Genomic DNA, 19,385 nt, shown 5'->3' on the forward strand with positions numbered 1-19,385 from the left:
ATGTTTGTACAACAAATTGAAAGTATGAAACTTCTTGTTATGAGTGCTCATTTCGTTAAATCAGTTCAGTCTTTAAAGACTCGTACAAACAGTTTTAAACTTTTTGAAAGCAGTTGTTTACGTAGTGAATTTATGATAATCTGCTAATTTTTATGTTCGACGTGAATTAGCCTGAATGACTTGAAAACTCTCCAGAAAACACAATCAAGAAATGTGGAAAGACAAATCTATTGTTGACGTAGAAAGGCTCCCTTGATTACAGTGGTGCTGTTAGTGATTTGCATTTGACCTTGGTTCATCGTCAATGGCAAATTAGGATTGATGAGTGGCGTGAAACGCCTTCATCTAGTTGAAGTAACAAGTTCTTTTCATCCTTGAGGTGCAGAAAGGGCCCCAAAAACAAGTCCGGGGCTTTTGGGATAATTACACTACTGTTCTTGGTTCCTCGTTAACACATTTCATTAAAAAGATTATACACCAGATGAATTGCGCTTGTTGAAAAGGAAAAAGTCTTGTCACGGTAAAGAAGCCGCTTGGTTTCAGTAACACTTGAATTATTTACGTTGATCTCAGGTTCAATGGCAAATGACAACGGTGTCAGCTTTTCATGCATAGTAGCGGTCACAAGGTCATCAGTGAGATACCTTAACGTTCCACCTATTACATATATGGTAAGGTATGCGCCAGCTCTGTCAGATTTATTCACAAGTTTCCATCCATGATATTTAAGCAGAAGACTTGTAGCTTTTTTACAACCAGCGATTGACAGAGGAAATGCTGCGAGCAAAGAAACCATGTCGACAGCTTAACAACAAAAAGAGCAAGAGCACTGCAATCTGTTACTTGGCTCCCGTAATCAGTGGAAGGTGCAGTGTTGTAAGTGCAAAATGCATTTGTAATGTGAAAGAAAAGGCTTTGCCAAAGGCTTGGAACTCGATTTGCCAGAAACGTGATATTTGTGATAGAGCGATTTCAGGTTTGTAAATGTTCAAAGGCTGAAATGATAGAATGACATTGTATAACACATGTTCAATTCTTGACGCACATTATCCTACTTTCTTTCAGGTATATCAAACGTAGCGTTCTTCTTCAGTGCAATTTACACTCAAGAAAAAAAGAAAGGAAGTATCCAGGAAAGCGAAGATGAAAGTGATAACAGTAACGAAGAATTTGAATCATGCCAAGTACCTAGTTCCACTTCACAGCAGTGGCTCGATGGAAATTTGGCTTCTGTCAACAAAGCCCTCTGCCCTGCGATTTCCTATTGGGTCACGCTAACGACATTAAATGGTGCTCCTGCAAGTACGATTTCCGTGCACAAGGCGTTATTGAATTATGGAGTAGACGTTATTGTGGATCAGGTAAAGCGTCTTGTTTAGAATGCAGACTGTTTATTTATGAGTGTACACATTGTAACGTTTTCAAGACACGAAAGCAACACTTATTAACACTCAATTAAATAAGTTTAGTCTTAAGGAAAACAAAATACACGGCACTTAAATAAAGTGCTGGCTGTCTGGAATAACCATAGGGGCTAGAGGAGTCAGACAGCCAGTTAAAATCTTGCAAATTTCCACACAGTTTTTAAAATGCTCTACTTTATGCCTTTTAGGTTCAATTCCAAGAAGGAAAGGAATGTCCTGCCATGAAAGAGCTTTATAAAGTTTTAAAAGACCACAAAAACCAACATATGCAGGACCTCGTTCTATCATCGCATCGGCATTGCTACAAACAAGAAGCCAGGAAAGTTATTGGCGATGATATCAGCTTGATCAGTACACAACAATTGGAAGAGTGTGGCAAAGAGAATGTAGTGCTAGTTACCATCATCAACAAGAAGTTTCAATCATCTTTGGCCAGCGTGATAGAACGCCTTATCAAGGCAAAGTTACAAATTGACAAGTTCGGATTCACAGCCTCGAACATTGCAGTGCAACCACCCAGCCCTATGGTGCAAAACGACAAGAGGTTCTCAGATAAGTTGACAATCCTGGTAAACGACATTTCCATTGCAATGGAAAAGCTCAGTTATGCCACTTACAGGGGAAAGGTCTACAAAAAGGAAAGCAGGGCAAAGTATGTGTTTTCACACAGATGTGAGGCCCATGCGTTCATGAATACTCTTGCCACCAATGAATTCTTCAAGCCTAGACTCATTCGAGAAATGAGAAAAGTGGTGGAGCTATTAGCCGACCCGTACTGCGAATTGTTTAGACCACTGGTAATTGTCTATGACCTAATCAAAGTCAACCAAGGCGTCTGTTGGTCGCTAAAAGAGAGGTCCTTCATAAATGATCCTATCCAAGAAGATAAAATTGGAAAAGTATCTCCCAGAGCGTTTCCTCCCTTTGACTCAATGCAAGAACCAGATCCAAACTACTTTTGCCAGATCCTCGAAAACAGCCTAAGTCCAGAAGAACAGTCAAACTTCTGCGAAGATTTCTTGAAGTTGCTTAGTTACAAGAAGAAGCTCAAAGATAAAGTGCCTTGTTTAGTCAGAGACGCTAACAGCGATAAAACAAGTCTGTTTTTTCCAATCCTGGGCCTTGTGAACCACGGAAACGTTACCACAGTGACTAAACAACGAGCATTCAACAAGTCTATGATCTCTAAGTTCACCAAAGTGATATTCATAGATGAAGCTACAGAATCTACACTTGACTTCAACGACTGGAAAACGTTGACACAAGGAGGTTACTCGGCGCACGATGTCAAATACCAGGCAGCAAAATCATTTATCAACAGATGCCCAATGATCATCACAAGCCACCGGAAGCTTGACTTCGGTCCTTCCGACCAGCCTGCAATGGACAGACGATTGTCCACGTACGAATTCTGTAGCCTGCTAAACCCACAAGAGTGCAGCCACATGGCTAAGGAACCACCCCATGGACTGTGTACTCTGGGCCACCAAAAAGGCCAGGACACATAGAGATGATGGTGAAGAAGATCCAATTGAAACAGAGGAAGAGCAATCTTTCCTCGAAGACGGAATCTTGCAAGAAAAGGAAAAGGACGAACTACGCGCTTTGTGTTTAGACCAGGGAGCGGACGACACCTGCAATCAGTCTGTAAGGGAAGACGAAATCCCACAAGACGCTGTGCCAGACACTGAAAGTGAGTCAGATTCATGCAGCCAATCAGGCGATATCGCAGATATCTTGGAAAACCAGCTTGGAATGCTGAAGCCAGAGTCTTTAACATAGGATAATAACCCACATGCTGGACACAGAGCAGGAAAAGCAACAAAGACAAGTCCTGTTTGAGCAGGAGCGCTACGCTCAGCGTAAAGCCTGGTTAAAGGACAGAGGCGTGTCTAGTCAGAACGCAGAGCTTCTTCCCGAGGAATCTGACGAACCAACGCCTTCACCAATCGCAAGAGATCTCAAGAGGTTTACATGCGCCCAAACGCATTGCCAAGCTGCCCGGAAAGCCTTCGAGGGTGCGTGGCTGAAGGAGACGGAAAAAGAGTTGCAGGACTGTGTAAGGCGCTTGCACTCTACCCAACATCCCCCGACGAGAAATTAATTGGAGGCATACCAGGAGGTATTGGAAGATAAGCTGAAGAACCACCACAAAAACCTTGGCACGCTTGGCTCTAAAGAGGCCTTGGAGGAGTGGAGGCGCACGTGCGTCTCCCTTGGTCTACTAGACAGGGGACACCAGCATTTGGTGAAATGCATCTTTGAGGCCTTACCAACCAAAGAAGAACTTGGACCTTTGCCTACAGGTTCACAACAGGAGACAGGAGGGACACGGGCTGGGAAAGCATCAGAAAGTGACGACGAAAGAAGCTTGTTCATTACGCCGCTTCCCAGGGCTGCTCCAGCGACCTCGCCGTCGCGTGCCAGTTCAAACGCCTATGACCTGGTGGTTTTAGAGGAGTTGATGCGCAACAGCACTAGAGGTAGTAAGAGAAAGAGGTCAAAGCGTTGTGCTCACAGTCAAGTGAGTGAGAAGAGGCCTCAAAAAACTCTGCTTAATTACTTCAGTCAGAAATAGAAATTACATTAAATAATGAAACGAATATCACTGTACCAAGCTTAGGTGCAGAAAGAGTTAAAGTTGAAGTTACGATTGACTCAACTAATTACCCAGGCAGTGAGGCCTGGGTTTAAATTTCGGCTGTTTTTTTTCCACGTTCAGTCACAAATCGCCGTCTGGTCTCTAAAGCACATGAGTCACCTGTGCATGCGTACAGCACGTGGAATTTACAGAGGTTGTCATCAAAAAAAGTTAGCACGGATTCCATGATTTCTAGGGCAATGAAATCACATACAAACGAACACACCATTCGTACATAAAGTATGGTGAATTTTAAGCTTTATTAACTTATCACTACTCACGATGACTTCGATAGCGTTGATCCTAGCAGTATGCAGGACACCTATCATATATGAACTCAGTTAAATGACCTTGCTCTCCATGAGTTCTTGTAACTCAGTGGATAGAGCGCCCGCCCGGTGTTCGGGAGGTCATGGGTTTGATTCCTGTCGGGGACTCAGCATTTTTCTTTGTCCCACGCTCGTGTCATGTTGATTAATTCACCTTCACATTTCATTGCCAAGCTTAAAATTCACCATCTTTATTAACCTATCACTACTCACGATGACTTCGATAGCGTTGATCCTAGCAGTATGCAGGACACCTATCATATATGAACTCAGTTAAATGACCTTGCTCTCCATGAGTTCTTGTAGCTCAGTGGATAGAGCGCCCGCCCGGTGTTCGGGAGGTCATGGGTTCGATTCCTGTCGGGGCCTCAGAATTTTTCTTTGTCCCACGCTCGTGTCATGTTGATTAATTCACCTTCACAAATTGTGATGTTATAGGAGATTAATAAAGTTGACCCTCCTCGAATTTTTAAGTCTGTGCATTTTCCCAAGCTCAGATATTCGTCGAAATATTTCGCACAAATTTACAGAGACCAGTATGGAACTGCCATGTTGGTGTACCTCCGCAGTACACCTACATTGCAGCCGGAAAATATTGTAAACATCTGGAACTTACTTTGGCTATCTAGGCAACTGATTATCTGTACTGAACAAACAAGCATTTACATGAGCACTTTTCCTAATACTTTAACTTCTAAATGGGCTAAAAATCACGAGATAAGTATATGATTTCGACAACCGCATTCGTAGGTCTATGTCACTCACTGCCATAACTATGAAATTCAAAATGTCTCGCTTGCTTGAGAAACGCAAATAACAATGACAAAGGCTAAGGAAAATAGACTGAAACATTTATATGTTGATATAAAGACCTTGACTCATTTCACACCCTAAAGACTTGCAAACAAGTAATAAGCTATTAATCGATTCCAAGAAATGCAATCAAAAGCAGAATAGCTTAAGCACATCAATTCAGTTGAATTTCGTACAACTTCAAATGCAGAACATTTAGCTCAGTTGCAGTATAGCTATTGCTTCTCAGTATAATGACTGCCTGGGTACACGCAGCAAAGCGTCTAGTTGTTTAATGACTATGAGTACTTGCACTTGAAAGATGAACAGAGTGTGACGTTAAGACTGACTACTTTTGTACATGTTTGTAGTGTTGTTAAACTAGTGGCATTTTGAGTACAGCCCTTTTCTTGAGAGAATCTGCTGTTCTTCCCTCTTGAAATTTGAAATCGGAATCTCTCAGAATGGCCGTCCATTGTCCATATCCGTGCCTGTTCATTCCTCGCTTGAGAAAATTGTCCTCGTCTGCCATGAATTTCATCACCCGATGAAGTTTCCTCTGATTTCGCAGGTTCTCGGTGGGAATTACAACCTTCCTGGGAGGAGACAGGCTTGCCTTTTCCATAGTTTCAACCGGAAGTGTCAAGCTAGAAGTTGAACCGCCAAACCTTGCCTGTACACCTTCGTCCACTTCTGAACCCTTGCTTCCTTGAAGCTTTTGTAGACACTCGCAAGCCTTCACAGCAACTTTGTGCAATCTCCGCTTTTGATAGTGAACTTTGGCAACAGCAGAACTGTGTTTCTGGTCTTCCGACAAAATCCTTTGCTCCTTGCTGGTGAGCTGATTGAGGCTTTCCATCTCAACAATTTGGCGATAACACATAGGATGAATGTACTTTCCAACAGCATCAAAAACCAGTCTTCTCATAATTTCACCCAATTTACTGTGTTGGCCAAGTGTTACTCTGTTGACAAGAACGAAATCACACTCGGGCTTGCGCAGCGGTCTGACATACGAGATGTAGCCATCGAGAACTTGCATGTTTGCATCGGTCAGAATCAAAGAATCAAATCCTTACTTTCCAGCAGCCTTGAACGTTTTCTGATCAATAAATCCACCCTTTTCCTTAGCTGTAGCAATCATGTCCACCATCAAATATTGATAAGTCATGGGACGCAACCCCTTCACTTTAATGAACAGATACATGGCAACGAATTTCATGGCAAATGTCAAGTCTGAAGGGTTGACTTGAGCTGGACTCGATTTGCAAATCTTCACGGTATTTTCATAACGCAGCAGAGGAAATTTCACCACCTCCAACAACTCCTCCGTTATTGCCCAGTGGCCTCTTGCTTCCAGTGTCTCAATGTCAAAATCTTGCATCCACTACAATGTCATCATTTTTGCAACTGTCTTTCATGCTCTTTTGAGGTACAACTCTGTTGCAGAGAACTTTCGAAGAACTGCCTCCAGCGTGCCATGAAGTTTTCTGAAGTTGATCATTTCAGAAATGGCATCTATGTAGCCTAAACGCTCACATGTCCAAGCTTGCATTCGTCTTGTAAGTAGTCGATAAACTTGAACAAATCTGGAGAACACAAACTAAAGTCCACCATGTCAAAAGTCAACTCTTCCTCGTCTTCACAACAAAATCTAAAAAACTTAAAGCACCTTGTCTCTAATTGTTGAGCTGCACGATCTTTCTTGCAACCACCACCACTTCCATCTCATGAATACTTCAACAAAGTCACACAACAATGAAAATGAGAGAAGTAACTTTCCGGCATGTTTTGTAGTCTCACTTGTTTGATCTTGAATTGTGTTCACCATTGGAATATTTCTTGCTACCTTTAGCAAATCTGTGATTTCTTTTGAATTGGGCTTTTCGAGAGAAAAGAACCAACTGTGCTTGGTATTAACATGTTTTCTGCACCCTCTGAATTTGAAATCCATCATGGTCACACTCTCATATTGGGCAGTGATACAAGCTGTCGGTTTCATCCTTTTCCAAGTGAAGCCATTTTGGTTTGGGTAATGCTCCATCAAAATCCGACCAATCGACTTTGCACTTCTTGCTCATTTTGCCTTTTGAAGAGCATTTGGCCAACACGATCTCCTTTAAATCTAAACCATAACCAAGGAGTCGATGACAAATAAAGGAACTGCATGTTTGTATTTGCCAAGGCATGCCCTTACTTGCCCGCCCTCATTACTATTGTGCAAAATTCATGACAGTAAGATGTAACCAAACTTGCCGAAGCAGGTCTGAGTACACCTCATTGTTCGCCTTATTCACAAATGACACCATAATTTGGGAACATAATCAAAATGCGTAAAAAATGACCCCAAATCTGTTCCCAAATGACCAATTTGGGGACAATATGTTCCATTTACAGACAGGAACTCGGAACAAAACAGTCCTAAATGTCCAATTGTTTAACAAACTGTTCCATTCATAGAGGGGAATTTGGAACAAAGCGGTCCTAAAAATATCAATTTGGGAACGATATGTTCCGTTGGCATGTGAGAATTTGGAACAAAACAGTCCTAATTTACCAATTTGGGAACGAATTGTTCTGTTTACAGAGAGGAACTCGGAACAAAACAGTCCTAATTTACCAATTCGGGAACAATGTGTTCCATTTACAGAGGGGACCTTGGAACAAAACAGTCCTAAATGACCAATATGGGAACAATGTGTTCCGTTTACAGATAGGAACTTGGAACAAAACAGTCCTAAATGACCAATTTGGGAACAATCTGTTCCATTTACAGAGGGGACCTTGGAACAAAACAGACCTAATTTATCAATTTTGGAACAATGTGTTCCATGCACAGATAGGAACTCGGAACAAAACAGTCCTAATTTATCAATTTGAGAACAATATGTACCATTTACAGTTGGGAACTCAGAACGAAATGTTCCTCTTTTACACCAGAGTGAAGGTTTTGTTCCTACATTGTAAAAAATCTGGTCCTCTTATAGTCAATAGGAACACAAAAACGAGGAACAGTCGATACTAGAGGAACGTTCCTTTTGAAATATAGGAACAGCCAACAAAACTTAAAGTCAGCGAGAAAACGAGGCAAAGACTAAAGAAAAACTCAAAAAAGCGTAGGTCAAGCACTTAGGTGAAATGGAAACAATATTTAAAATCTGGTGAAGTTTGTTTCACTCAAACGTAGCAAAACGTGCAATGATAAATTTTTGGGAAGTGTATAGGAGGAGGAGGACGACAACGACGACGACGATGACGACGATAATTATTATTACTAGAAGATGTTTGCTGTCTGCAAATACTTAGTTATACTTAGTTAGCTTAGTGTCTGTTGCTTCTTGACTCTGGAGACATTTTCCTTTTTAGTATGCAATGCAGTTTTATTGTCACACTCATCACAACAAGATTTATGCCAAATGCTGCCACAATGACTTTCAAATGTCCAAGCAATTCCATTTCCTTCCTCCAAATTTTCCCAGTCAACTGCTAAATGTAATTCTCCTGCCTAATGAAATGATGTAAAGTTGTGTTCTGTAGGGAGATATCCAGCACCAGAGACGTGTCCTTTTGAATCAGCAGGACACAAAGTGTTTTCAGTTGTTTCCTTCTGGAAATAATACATTTTAGCCAGACAACAGCTTCAGGCAATGACAAGCTAACACCTTTCTCTGCATCTCCAAATCAACTCATTTCTTTGTTATGTTGAATCGAATACCAAAGACAAAATTTAGAATAAGATCCTGTTCCTACTATCTGAACAAAGAGGATGTGTTGCAGAAATGTGGAGAAAGGGCAGCAAGAGCAAGTGCAGATTAATTGCAAATTAAGACTGCCAAAAATTTCATATTTTTAGTAGGAAAATTATCTGTATAAGCATACAAGATGTCGGTAATAGAAATATAACAATTCTAGTCCTATGTACATTAATTTTATACAAAATGTTAGGTAAAACGTGCATGATTCATGAGAAAGAACAAGAACAAGAACTTCATGGGGAGGTCTCATGAGTGAAAAACCTTACCACTGTCAACTAGCGGGAATTAGAAAATCGGGCTTTGTGCTATTTATCAGGAATTGATTAGTATGGGAATGCATATAATCCTACTAAGTTTGGTGCTTGTAGCAAAATTTGCGAAATTCAAAAGTTATGCCGCCAGATTATTTTGAGAAACTCTTAAAATGCTTTTGATGGTCATTTATTATCTGTTTACCATCTTTTTTCAAAGCCACTTAACAGATATCCATTAGTGTACGCTCTCTTAAAGTGGATATGAAGTAAAATATAATTGCTGCTTATTTGAAAGGCTTTTCAAAGTAAAGAAGAATGGCATTTTCCTTTTTGGAATATCTTTTTTCGTTTTAGAGATATTTACATTCTTGTATTGTGGAAATGGGGAAAGCAATGATGTCATAAATAGTTCCACTTAAACAGTAAAACACTGAATCAAGAATATCTTTAGAAATATTGGGGAAGAGTTCTTCAAACTTGGCACCAGAAATGTACATCACAAAAGAAAACAGAATGACACCTGTGTTGTTGCCATGGCAACACTCTTGGCTTCAGTCTCTTTTGTGAAAAACCAAATATGCCAATTTGCAACCCTTTAAAAAGGGACAGAGGGTCTCGCTCTCAACACACATGGTTCCCATATTGTCTTAACTCTCCCCATTGGATTGTTGGGAGTGGATGATCCTTGTTTAAGATCAAATCTGGGAATTTTAGTCTTAATTAAAACAGGATCAGCGGCATAACTGTTGTCATGGCGATGGCACTCCAGGTGTCATTTTGTTTCTTTTGTGACATACATTTCTGATGCCAAGTTTAAAGAACACTGCTCTAATATGTAGTGGAGTGATGGAGTGTTGAACTGTTTTAGTGGAACCACCTATGACATCATCACTTTCCTCATTTGCATAATACAAAAATGTAAATATCTCTAAAACGAAAAAGGATATTCCAAAAAGAAAAATGCCATTCTTCTTTACTTTGAAAAGCCTTTCAAATGAGCAGCAATTATTTTTTACTTCATAGGCACTTTAAATAGGTCACATATATGTGTCTTCTAGAAATCTCCAAATGAAATGCTGTTATAATCTACTGAGTACATACACAGTTGTTTAATTCAGGCACTGTGTTTTTAGTGCACTAGTCCATCTCACTGAATGATACTTTGGTGTGCTGAAAAGTGCACCAATCAACCGTTGTACCAGTGCAAGCGATGTGTTGACAGTCTTGGGAGGCTGTACCATACACATGGTCTCTCAAGGACCTGGTGTATGCTTCTAACTATTTAACAGATATCTGTTAGTGTACTTTTTCCCATGTGAGGTCACACATAAGAATTAGAATGTTCCAGAATCTTCTTATAAGTCACGGCTGAATGACTGCTTGTTAAAGACTGTTCTATAGAAAGTTCTGAAAATTTCACTTAGACAATTTTTCGTAACAGCCATAGTCATTGAACACTAATTCATAATTGGCAATAGTCAATAACTAATCAGTTTATTATTCAATGATTATCCATTGATGATGTGCTAATAATATTGATGTCAATGATCATCGATTAATTACATCAAGATGTGTGCATCAGTTAATCTTCATGATTACGAACCATTTCTTCCACTTCCTGGGGGAAAGAGACTTACCATTTACAAGTACATCTAGATAAACAATTATATGGCAAGTCTAGTATTTTCTTACTTTTGATCCATGGTACTCTGTTTTGGAGAACATTTTGAAAAGGTGTTGGCAACTTTCCTTCTTCTTTCAAGCCTCTTTTCCTCCTGAAAAATAATTTGCCACTGACATAAAGACTAGTGAGACAATCTGAACAAGTGCAGAGTGCAATTTACAGCTCTGAAATACAGTAGTCAAGCACGTCCTCACCCCAGCCAGTCATGATTACTCCCAGTTTCTATTGACTTTGGTAGTCAGCAAGGGCTTTTCCCCTTACAGAATATGAACGGGCAGATGCCATAATGAGACAATATCAGCAGTGTTGTGTCATGTGTGTATCTTCGTTCAAGGTCCAAAAATAACTTACAATTACCGTTTGTCAAGAAAGCTTTGAATTTTGCTGTGGTGTTTTAGGTTAATTTTTGTCATCTTAAATTCAATAATACATTGAAGTTGCAAAAACAACATTCTTCTTTTCACGCCAACACTTTTAACTTAATTTCCCCACAAAGATACATAACAAACACCCAATATACTCAGCGACTATCTTGAGGGTTTGAGGACCAAATGTGATGTCACATGACAGATCTTTGAGAGCATTTCTGAGCTGCATGTGCTCATATTACAGTCTTGTGCAAAAGTAATGCAAGTGAATTTCAACGAAATTCCTGGCTTTTCTTGCTTTTCGAAGAAATTCCACTTGAAACAATATTTCAAGGAAATTTCCCCATATTTTCATGATGCCTGTTGTCCCAGTCCACGCAAATTTTTGAACGATAATTTGCAGTGTGTGATAATTTGCTGGGAATTTTTGAGTGATAATTCGTTCCTCCCGTAAGTTCTCCACAATTTTTTGAACGATAATTCGCTGTTCCCAAAAATTTGCTGCAATTTTTCTGACGATCTTCCATCAATAGGCTAAAAGCTATGAGCGAAATAAATGACTTCTCTGAAGATTGAGTGTGAAAGAAGCTGTTAATCTGCCAAAATAACATCACAACTCCACGAACTGTTAGCTATGAAATTCACCTGGTTATTTCACTAAGAGAACCCGCTTATTGACTGATCTAAAGCCCCAAAACACCACAGTTCCAATAAGTAAATGTACTTGATGTAGAATCTCTGCATGGTCTTGCATTGTTTGCTGCCATAGTGACTGTTCGTTACCAGGAATCAGTAGCTGCGAATGAAGAATTTAAAGTGCCCATGTCACCAAATTTTTTACTTTTTCATTCAAAAGTCCACATTAAAAAAGGCACTTCTGCCAAAAACTTTTTTGATTTGAACAAAATGCGAATTTTTTTTCATTTTTTTTAATCCTACTTTTGTTTGGTACATCCCTTCTGCTGATTGACAAAGTACGGGTTCATCAATGACATCATGTGACATAGTTTCAGGAATGCTTGTTGCCATGGCTCCCTTGTTTACTATAAATGAAAGAGGTCATCAAGGTTGTTTTCACCGAATACAAACTGACTCAGTAATGTCCTCTATAGAGAGTGCTTCTAAAAAGAAAGCAACCGATATAGCAGTGGAAACGAAGGAATATCAAATCGAAGTTGAAGCAAGTGATTGGGTTTTGGGACTCAACAAGTCGCCAACAAGAGATAATTCGCTAGAACCTTACGCAGATGAACCCTTAGTGGATGAAGAGTGGCTCGTAAACTATAAGAAAGAGAAGGAGGAAAAAGATCAGCTAGAAAATGAGTTGAAACAACGCTTGGAAAATGTTGTATGAAAATGCTATGAATTACTGGTTCTGTGGTGGATAAAACGTGCTCGAGAAGACCAGAAAAGCTGTCTACAGATGAAAAAGCATTTATAGATCAGCAGATGCACAAGAACAGCAAGATGAAAAGCCACTAGATCTAGAAGAAGCTTGCAAAGCATGGGATTCCTGTGTGTTCGTCCACCATGCGAAGTTCTTGCCACTGGCAAGGCTTATCAGGTTAAAAACTCGTAATAACTGTTAAAAACGAATAGTGGTTGTACAATCATGTACTATTGTAATGGAGGTCTTCCAGAATTGTTCAACCCTACAAGTTTAAGGGTTCCAAAGAATACTACAAAGGCAACGAAAATGGAGCAAAATACACCCAGTCCTTTTATAACAAAATAATAACCACGAGGGGGCTGGCATGGAATAAATAACAGCTGAATGGTCTTGTGAGTGTTCAGCATTGACAACATTCTGGTTTTCTATATAAGTAAAGAACCTAGTAACTTTTACATTCAAAGGAGGTTTTGATAACCCTTGTTTATGAAGTTTAGGCTGTATTGGGGTACGATATGTATTGCTGCCACTTTGCAAAACACAGAGATCATTGATTGTAGCGTGTGGCGTTTCCAGCTAGAGAAAGATGTGTTTTGATTGAAAATTCCTCACAACTTGTTGCTGGCTGTTTGCTTTAGTGGCTTAAATAATACCCAGAACTTGAGTTTTTGTTTTGTTTATGGAATGAACTGATCTTGCCGTCTTCATAATAGGATAAGTACATTCTAATTCTCTGTGTAAAGAGAGTGAACTCAAGAGAACGAACCTACTTGAAAACATTTTGCAAATTTTATACATGTGAGATTCAAGTAACATATGTCATGGATAACACTGTATGTTACTCTCTTATACAGCGATCGATGACTGCATACCGTGTGTAACGAGTATGCGTACACAAAGTACAAGTCCAGTTCCCGCCTCGGGGATCACGTGACAGCGGGGCTCATGTGGTCGGCCATGTTGTAGTTTTCGTCATTGCTATTTAGTGCATTAAATAAGTTGTTTTGCGGACACTGTTGTTTATTTACTTGTCGTTACATGGTGTCAGAAGTTTCCCGAATCCACACTACAAGAAAACCAAATGATTTGTGGCAGAAGTCGCCGAATTTATGAGCGAACGCAGTGGTGAAGATAGCGAACAGCTTCCTTCAACAAGTCCAATTTCAAGTTTGACAACAATGGCGAATTTCCAAATACCTCCTCCTGACATACTCGAGTTAAACGATGGTTCGACAGCATCCAATTGGCGAACTTGGGTCTCGGCTTGGAATAATTACAGGTTGGCTACGAAGCTAGATAACGAGGAAGAAGCGCGCCAAGTAGCGACCCTTTTGGCAGTAATTGGAAAAGAAGCGAACAAAGTGTTTCATACTTTTACATGGGCCTCGCCAGACAAGGCCAAGAAAATCGCTTTGGTTGTAACCAAGTTTGAAGAGTATTGCATTCCCAGGGAAAACACTATTTACGAATGTTTCCTTTTCTTTACGCAGGATCAGCGGGAATCTGAAACTGTTGACCAATATTTGATGGAGCTTTGCCAAACTGCAGCAAATTGTGATTTCAAGTCAATCACACCCGATCAGCTTCTCTGGGATCGACTGGTGACAGGTACCAAAACTGCCAAGGTACGTGAAAATTTGCTCAAAGAGAAGAAATTGACCCTTGAGAAAGCTATAGATATCGCTCATGCTGCCGAGAGTACGGCCGTGCAAGTGAAAGTTATGTCTGCTGAGTCCGGATTGAGTGCTGTGAAAGAGAAACAGAAAGAGAAAGAGCAGTCAGAAAATCTCCCGTCTGTCAGCGGTGGCTGGATCAAGGACTGCAGATTCTGTGGTCGGAACCACGAAAGACGCAGCTGTCCTGCCTTTGGTCAGATATGTGCATATTGTAAAAAGAAGAATCATTTTGTTGTCAAGTGCCCAGCAAAAAGCAAGGTGTCTAATATCCAAATGCGATTCTATTTAAGTGCTGCAGGCGTTGGTAACGGAGGTCGTGAGATGGTGACCCTTACTGTATCAAAGGAGCCTAAGGCCCTTTCAGGTCATGATGTAACTTTCTTGATGGACACTGGGGCTGAATGCAATCTTTTGCCCTTGGATGTCTACAAGAGGGCGACAGACGATTTACACTTGAAATTCCTCAATGCATGCGGAAAGTCAGTCCTGGTTTTAGCTAATGGAGATGAGCAACCCATTGAGGGCAAAGCCACAGTGTATGTCTCCTGCAGAGGAAATGCGCACAAAATAGAAGTCAATGTAGTCAGGGGCCATGGGTATGAGCCCATACTGTCCAAGCAGACAATGCTGAAAATGAAGTTGATAAAGATCTTGACAGTGACCGAGATCCACGCATCAATGTACTGAAGACAGACACAGAACCATTGCTGGAAGAGTATGACGGTGTATTTAAAGGCCTTGGAAAGTTGGACGGACAATACCACATCGTAAGAGACGAGTCCATCAGACCTATAGTACATCCTCCACGGCGTCTACCTGTTGCAATGACTGGGCGAGTTCAGAGGAAACTCGAAGAAATGGCAGCTGCCAACATAATCAAACAAATCGACCAACCTACTGACTGGGTGTCAAGTATGCTAGTAGTGAGCAAGCCATCCACTGAAGCTGAGGGGGAAACCAAATTATGAATCTGTTTAGATCCCAGAGATCTGAATCTTGCCATAAAGCATGAACACTTCCCGATGCCCACAATTGAAGAAATTGCAACTAGGCTGAATGGGGCAAAACTCTTCAGTGTTTTTGATGCCAGTAATGGTTTCTGGCAAGTAGAACTTGATGATGAGTCTAGTACTTTAACAACATTTAACACCCCGTTTGGGCGTTACCGTTGGAAGCGAATGCCATTTGGCACCAATAGTGCACCGGAAGTTTGGCAGCGCAAAATGCGAGAGCACATTGAGGGGCTTAAAGGAGTAAAGGTCATTGCAGATGATTTTGTCATCGCTGGATTTGGCAACACACCTGCTGAGTGGCAGGCAGATCATGACCGGAATGTGTGTGCCTTCCTGGAGTGCTGCCGTGAGAGAAACCTGAAGTTGAACAAGAAGAAAGCTCGACTGAGACAGCAAGAAGTTCCTTTCATCAGACACGTTCTAACCCCCAAGGGACTGAAACCAGATCCACTCAAGGTAGAGGCCATTGTGGGAATGCCAAACCCCAGTGATGTTCAGTCCTTACATAGGTTTCTTGGCAAAGTTCCTCCCACGTCTATCTGAAGAAACAAAGGTCCCGAGAAGACTCACTGAAAAGGATGCTGAGTGGTGTTGGATGAAAAGTTATGCAGATGCTGTGGCCCGTGTCAAGGAAATGATTGTATCTGCACCTGTACTTGCCTACTATGACATCAATAAGCCAGTGGTCATTCAATGCGACGCTTCCCAAAGCGGACTTGGCGCAGTTCTGTTACAAGAAGAGGGCCCAGTGGCTTACAGCTCTCGTGTGATGACTCAAACTGAACAAAACTATGCTCAGATTGAAAAAGAGCTACTCGCCATAGTTTATGCGTGTGAGAAATTTCATCAGTACATCTTTGGAAGGAGCAATGTAATTGTGCAGTCAGACCACAAGCCACTGGAAACGATATTCAGGAAGCCCATCCACAGTTCACCAAAACGCCTCCAACGCATGCGCCTCCGCCTGCAGAACTATGACATCCAAGTGGAATACAAGAAAGGAGAGACCATGTTCTCGGCTGACACATTAAGTCGTGCATACTTGGAAAATGAGTGTCAGACCCAGGACAGTGACATCCGTTCTACCAGAGAACAACTGTTTGCTTTTGAGTTAGAACAGATTAAACATGATGAAGATCTAAGTGTCTCCCCTACTCGTCTGGAAAAGCTGCGTGAGGAGACTTGCCAAGGACGAAGAATTGGAGATTCTATCTGATGTTATCCATGAAGGTTGGCCAGAGACCCTAGCAGAAGCTCACAAATATGACAGGCGTCGGAGGCAAGTAATTGAGCTGTATTGGAACAGCTGTGATGAGCTGACCACAGAAGATGGAATGGTATACAAGGGTCATCGTCTTGTGATACCATTTAAAGAGCGTCCTGGCGTTGTAAAGAGCCTGCATGAATCACATGTTGGAATAGAAGAGACATTGCGTCGTGCCCGCGACACTGTTTACTAGCCTGGGATCACAGCCCAGCTCAAAGATCACCTGTCAAGGTGTGGAATCTGTAACCGTTATTAGCCCGAACAATGTAAAGAACCATTAAAGCCTCGTGATGTGCCTAATTTGCCTTGAGAGAAAGTTGGAGTTGATCTATTTGTGCTGGATAGGCAGTCATTTTTGATAGCCATTGATTACTACTCTGGTTATTTTGAAGTGCAAGATATGAGTAGCACCACCAGCACCCGTGTGATCACTGTTCTAAAGGCGTCGTTTTCCAGGCATCGTATTCCTGTGACCGTCATCAGTGACAATGGGCCTCCCTTCAACAGTGAAGACTTCAAGACTTTCAGTAAGGAATGGGACTTTCACCACGTCACATCAAGCCCTTATCACGCACGTAGTAATGGTCGTGTTGAAAATGCAGTTAAGACCTGCAAATCATTGCTGACCAAAGCCCGAGCTGATAAGTGTGATCCTCTGCTGGCGTTACTTGAGTGGCGCAACACACCAACTGAGGGTATGAATGCTTCTCCTGTTCAGTTACTATATAGTAGGCGAACACGCATCCGTCTCCCAGTAGCCAAGAAATTGTTAACTCCAGAGGTGATAACTGATGTCCCCGAAAAGATCAAGATCAGGAAGCAGAAACAGAAACACTACTATGATCGCCACTCGCATGGACTGCCAAAATTGCACGACGGTGATGCCATTAGAATGCGATTACCATGCGAGAAGGAATGGTCACTGGGGTGCGTCATTGGCGAGGAGGGGGCCCGTTCCTACTTGGTTGAGGTGAATGGAAAGCATTATCGTTGAAACCGCAAATGGCTCAGAGCAACACCCAAGGAGTTACCAGAGTAAGTGGAGACGAACCTCGAGCTGACGGATCCTACTGAACTGGTTGAGTCAAGCCCAGCTGAGCTGCCACAGCCAATGACACCATCATCACCAGTAGTTTCTGGGCCACACACTGAAGGTCATCCAGTGCGTGATCGCCACCCGCCACTGTGGCTAAAAGATTACAAGTGCTAAAATAAGACACTGACTCTACCTTGTGCTTTTTTACTTTGGCTTTATTATGTACTTGTGCAGAGCATTTCAGTTGGTTACAGTGTTAAATGCACAAGGTTTTCTAAGGCAGATTTGAACATGATGTTATTGTTTTCTTCTATTAGTATCAACGTTCTGTCTGCATTTACTGAACTATTAGACTTCGGAAGGGAGATGTAACGAGTATGCGTACACGAAGTACAAGTCCAGTTCCCGCCTCGGGGATCACGTGACAGCGGGGCTCATGTGGTCGGCCATGTTGTAGTTTTCGTCGTTGCTACTTAGTGCATTAAATAAGTTGTTTTGCGGACACTGTTGTTTATCCACTTGTCGTTACACCGTGTTCTCTGGCAAGATTTTACAAACAAATACATGAATCCCAATTTATCTTGGGTAACTTACATGACAGTTGTTTCGTACAATGGTCAGTCGCAAAACCAAAATTGCATGAACGCTGTCAAACTGCCATTCATTGCCTTGCAAAATTTCATGTATAGGTTGGTGAATAGCCCTCGCAATTTTTCGTTAACTTATCGAAAATTCAAATAAAAATCGTCCTTTGTTCTAGTAAATTATCGCTCCACAAGCCTTGAAATTTCAATCGAGCCTTTGAGCGAACTTTCATCAAAAAATCACGGGAACGAAGAATGAAATTTTGCGCACTTCGCTTGCGTTACTTTTGCACAATACTGTATGTAATCTAAAAACAGAAATAAGAGAGTAGAATAAAGTTGCCTGTTGTCTTCTTGTTAGTTTTCATTCTATGTCACATTTGTGCAATGGGATGTACTTTCTGTTGATCTCCCTTTAAAATATGGTTGTTGAATTGTTGTGACATCGCTTTGATCGTTACTACAATATGCCTTTATGTGGCTATCCCATTTCACCATTGTCTGGGTGCTGTCATGTGGTTCTTGTTTTTTGTCTCGCATTTCACCGTTGGTTATTAATTTATTAACAGTTTGAAAGAAACAGAACCGCATGACAACAGCCAGACAATGGTGAAATGTGATAGCCACATAAAGGCAGGCATATTGTAAAAACGATCGAAGTGACATCACCACCACAATATTTTTAAATGCAGATAAACGGAAATTACAATGCATCACAAAATCATGGCACAGAATGAAAACTAACAAGAAGACAACAGACAAGTTTATTCTACTCTTTTATTTCTGTTTTTAGATTACATAGTACCATATCCTCACTGCATACCCATTACCTCATTGCATAAGTTATAAGTTATAAGTTATGGGAAGAGTCCGCGACTGATGAGGCAATAGGCATGCAACAAGGATATGAGCGGATGTGAGCTTGGTCAACTGCCACCAGGGGAGGTGGGTGGGTCGCAAAAGACGACTGTCTTTGTGGAGTACAGGACGAAAAGACCACACTTCAAGTGGAGAGACCAAATCTAAACTCCAAATGGCGCAAAGTATTACCGACACTACCAGCACAGGCGAAAATGGGGGAATGTGATGGAATAACAGCATGTTTTGCAATGAGCTAATTAATTATGCAGTGAGAATAGTACCATATCCTCACTGCATACTCATTACATCAT

At 41.2% G+C, this 19,385-nt stretch overlaps 1 protein-coding gene and 1 pseudogene across 6 annotated transcripts in view; one reads left to right on the plus strand and one right to left on the minus strand.

The window, feature by feature from the left end:
- LOC145487507 (centrosomal protein of 70 kDa-like) overlaps nucleotides 1–19,385 on the minus strand; it is a 187,374-nt gene that overhangs the window by 106,016 nt on the left and 61,973 nt on the right. For all 6 annotated transcript variants that reach the window (XM_081466322.1, XM_081466318.1, XM_081466316.1 and 3 more), the window contains one exon: nucleotides 10,888–10,970. In XM_081466322.1, the coding sequence (XP_081322448.1) occupies nucleotides 10,888–10,970 (83 nt within the window). The remainder of the gene's footprint in view (nucleotides 1–10,887; nucleotides 10,971–19,385) is intronic.
- On the plus strand, nucleotides 1,590–3,405 carry LOC145487522 (uncharacterized; annotated as a pseudogene).

The sequence above is a fragment of the Orbicella franksi genome, chromosome 5 (genome assembly GCF_964199315.1).
Source record: "Orbicella franksi chromosome 5, jaOrbFran1.1, whole genome shotgun sequence".
In the NCBI taxonomy this organism is placed as follows: domain Eukaryota; kingdom Metazoa; phylum Cnidaria; class Anthozoa; order Scleractinia; family Merulinidae; genus Orbicella; species Orbicella franksi.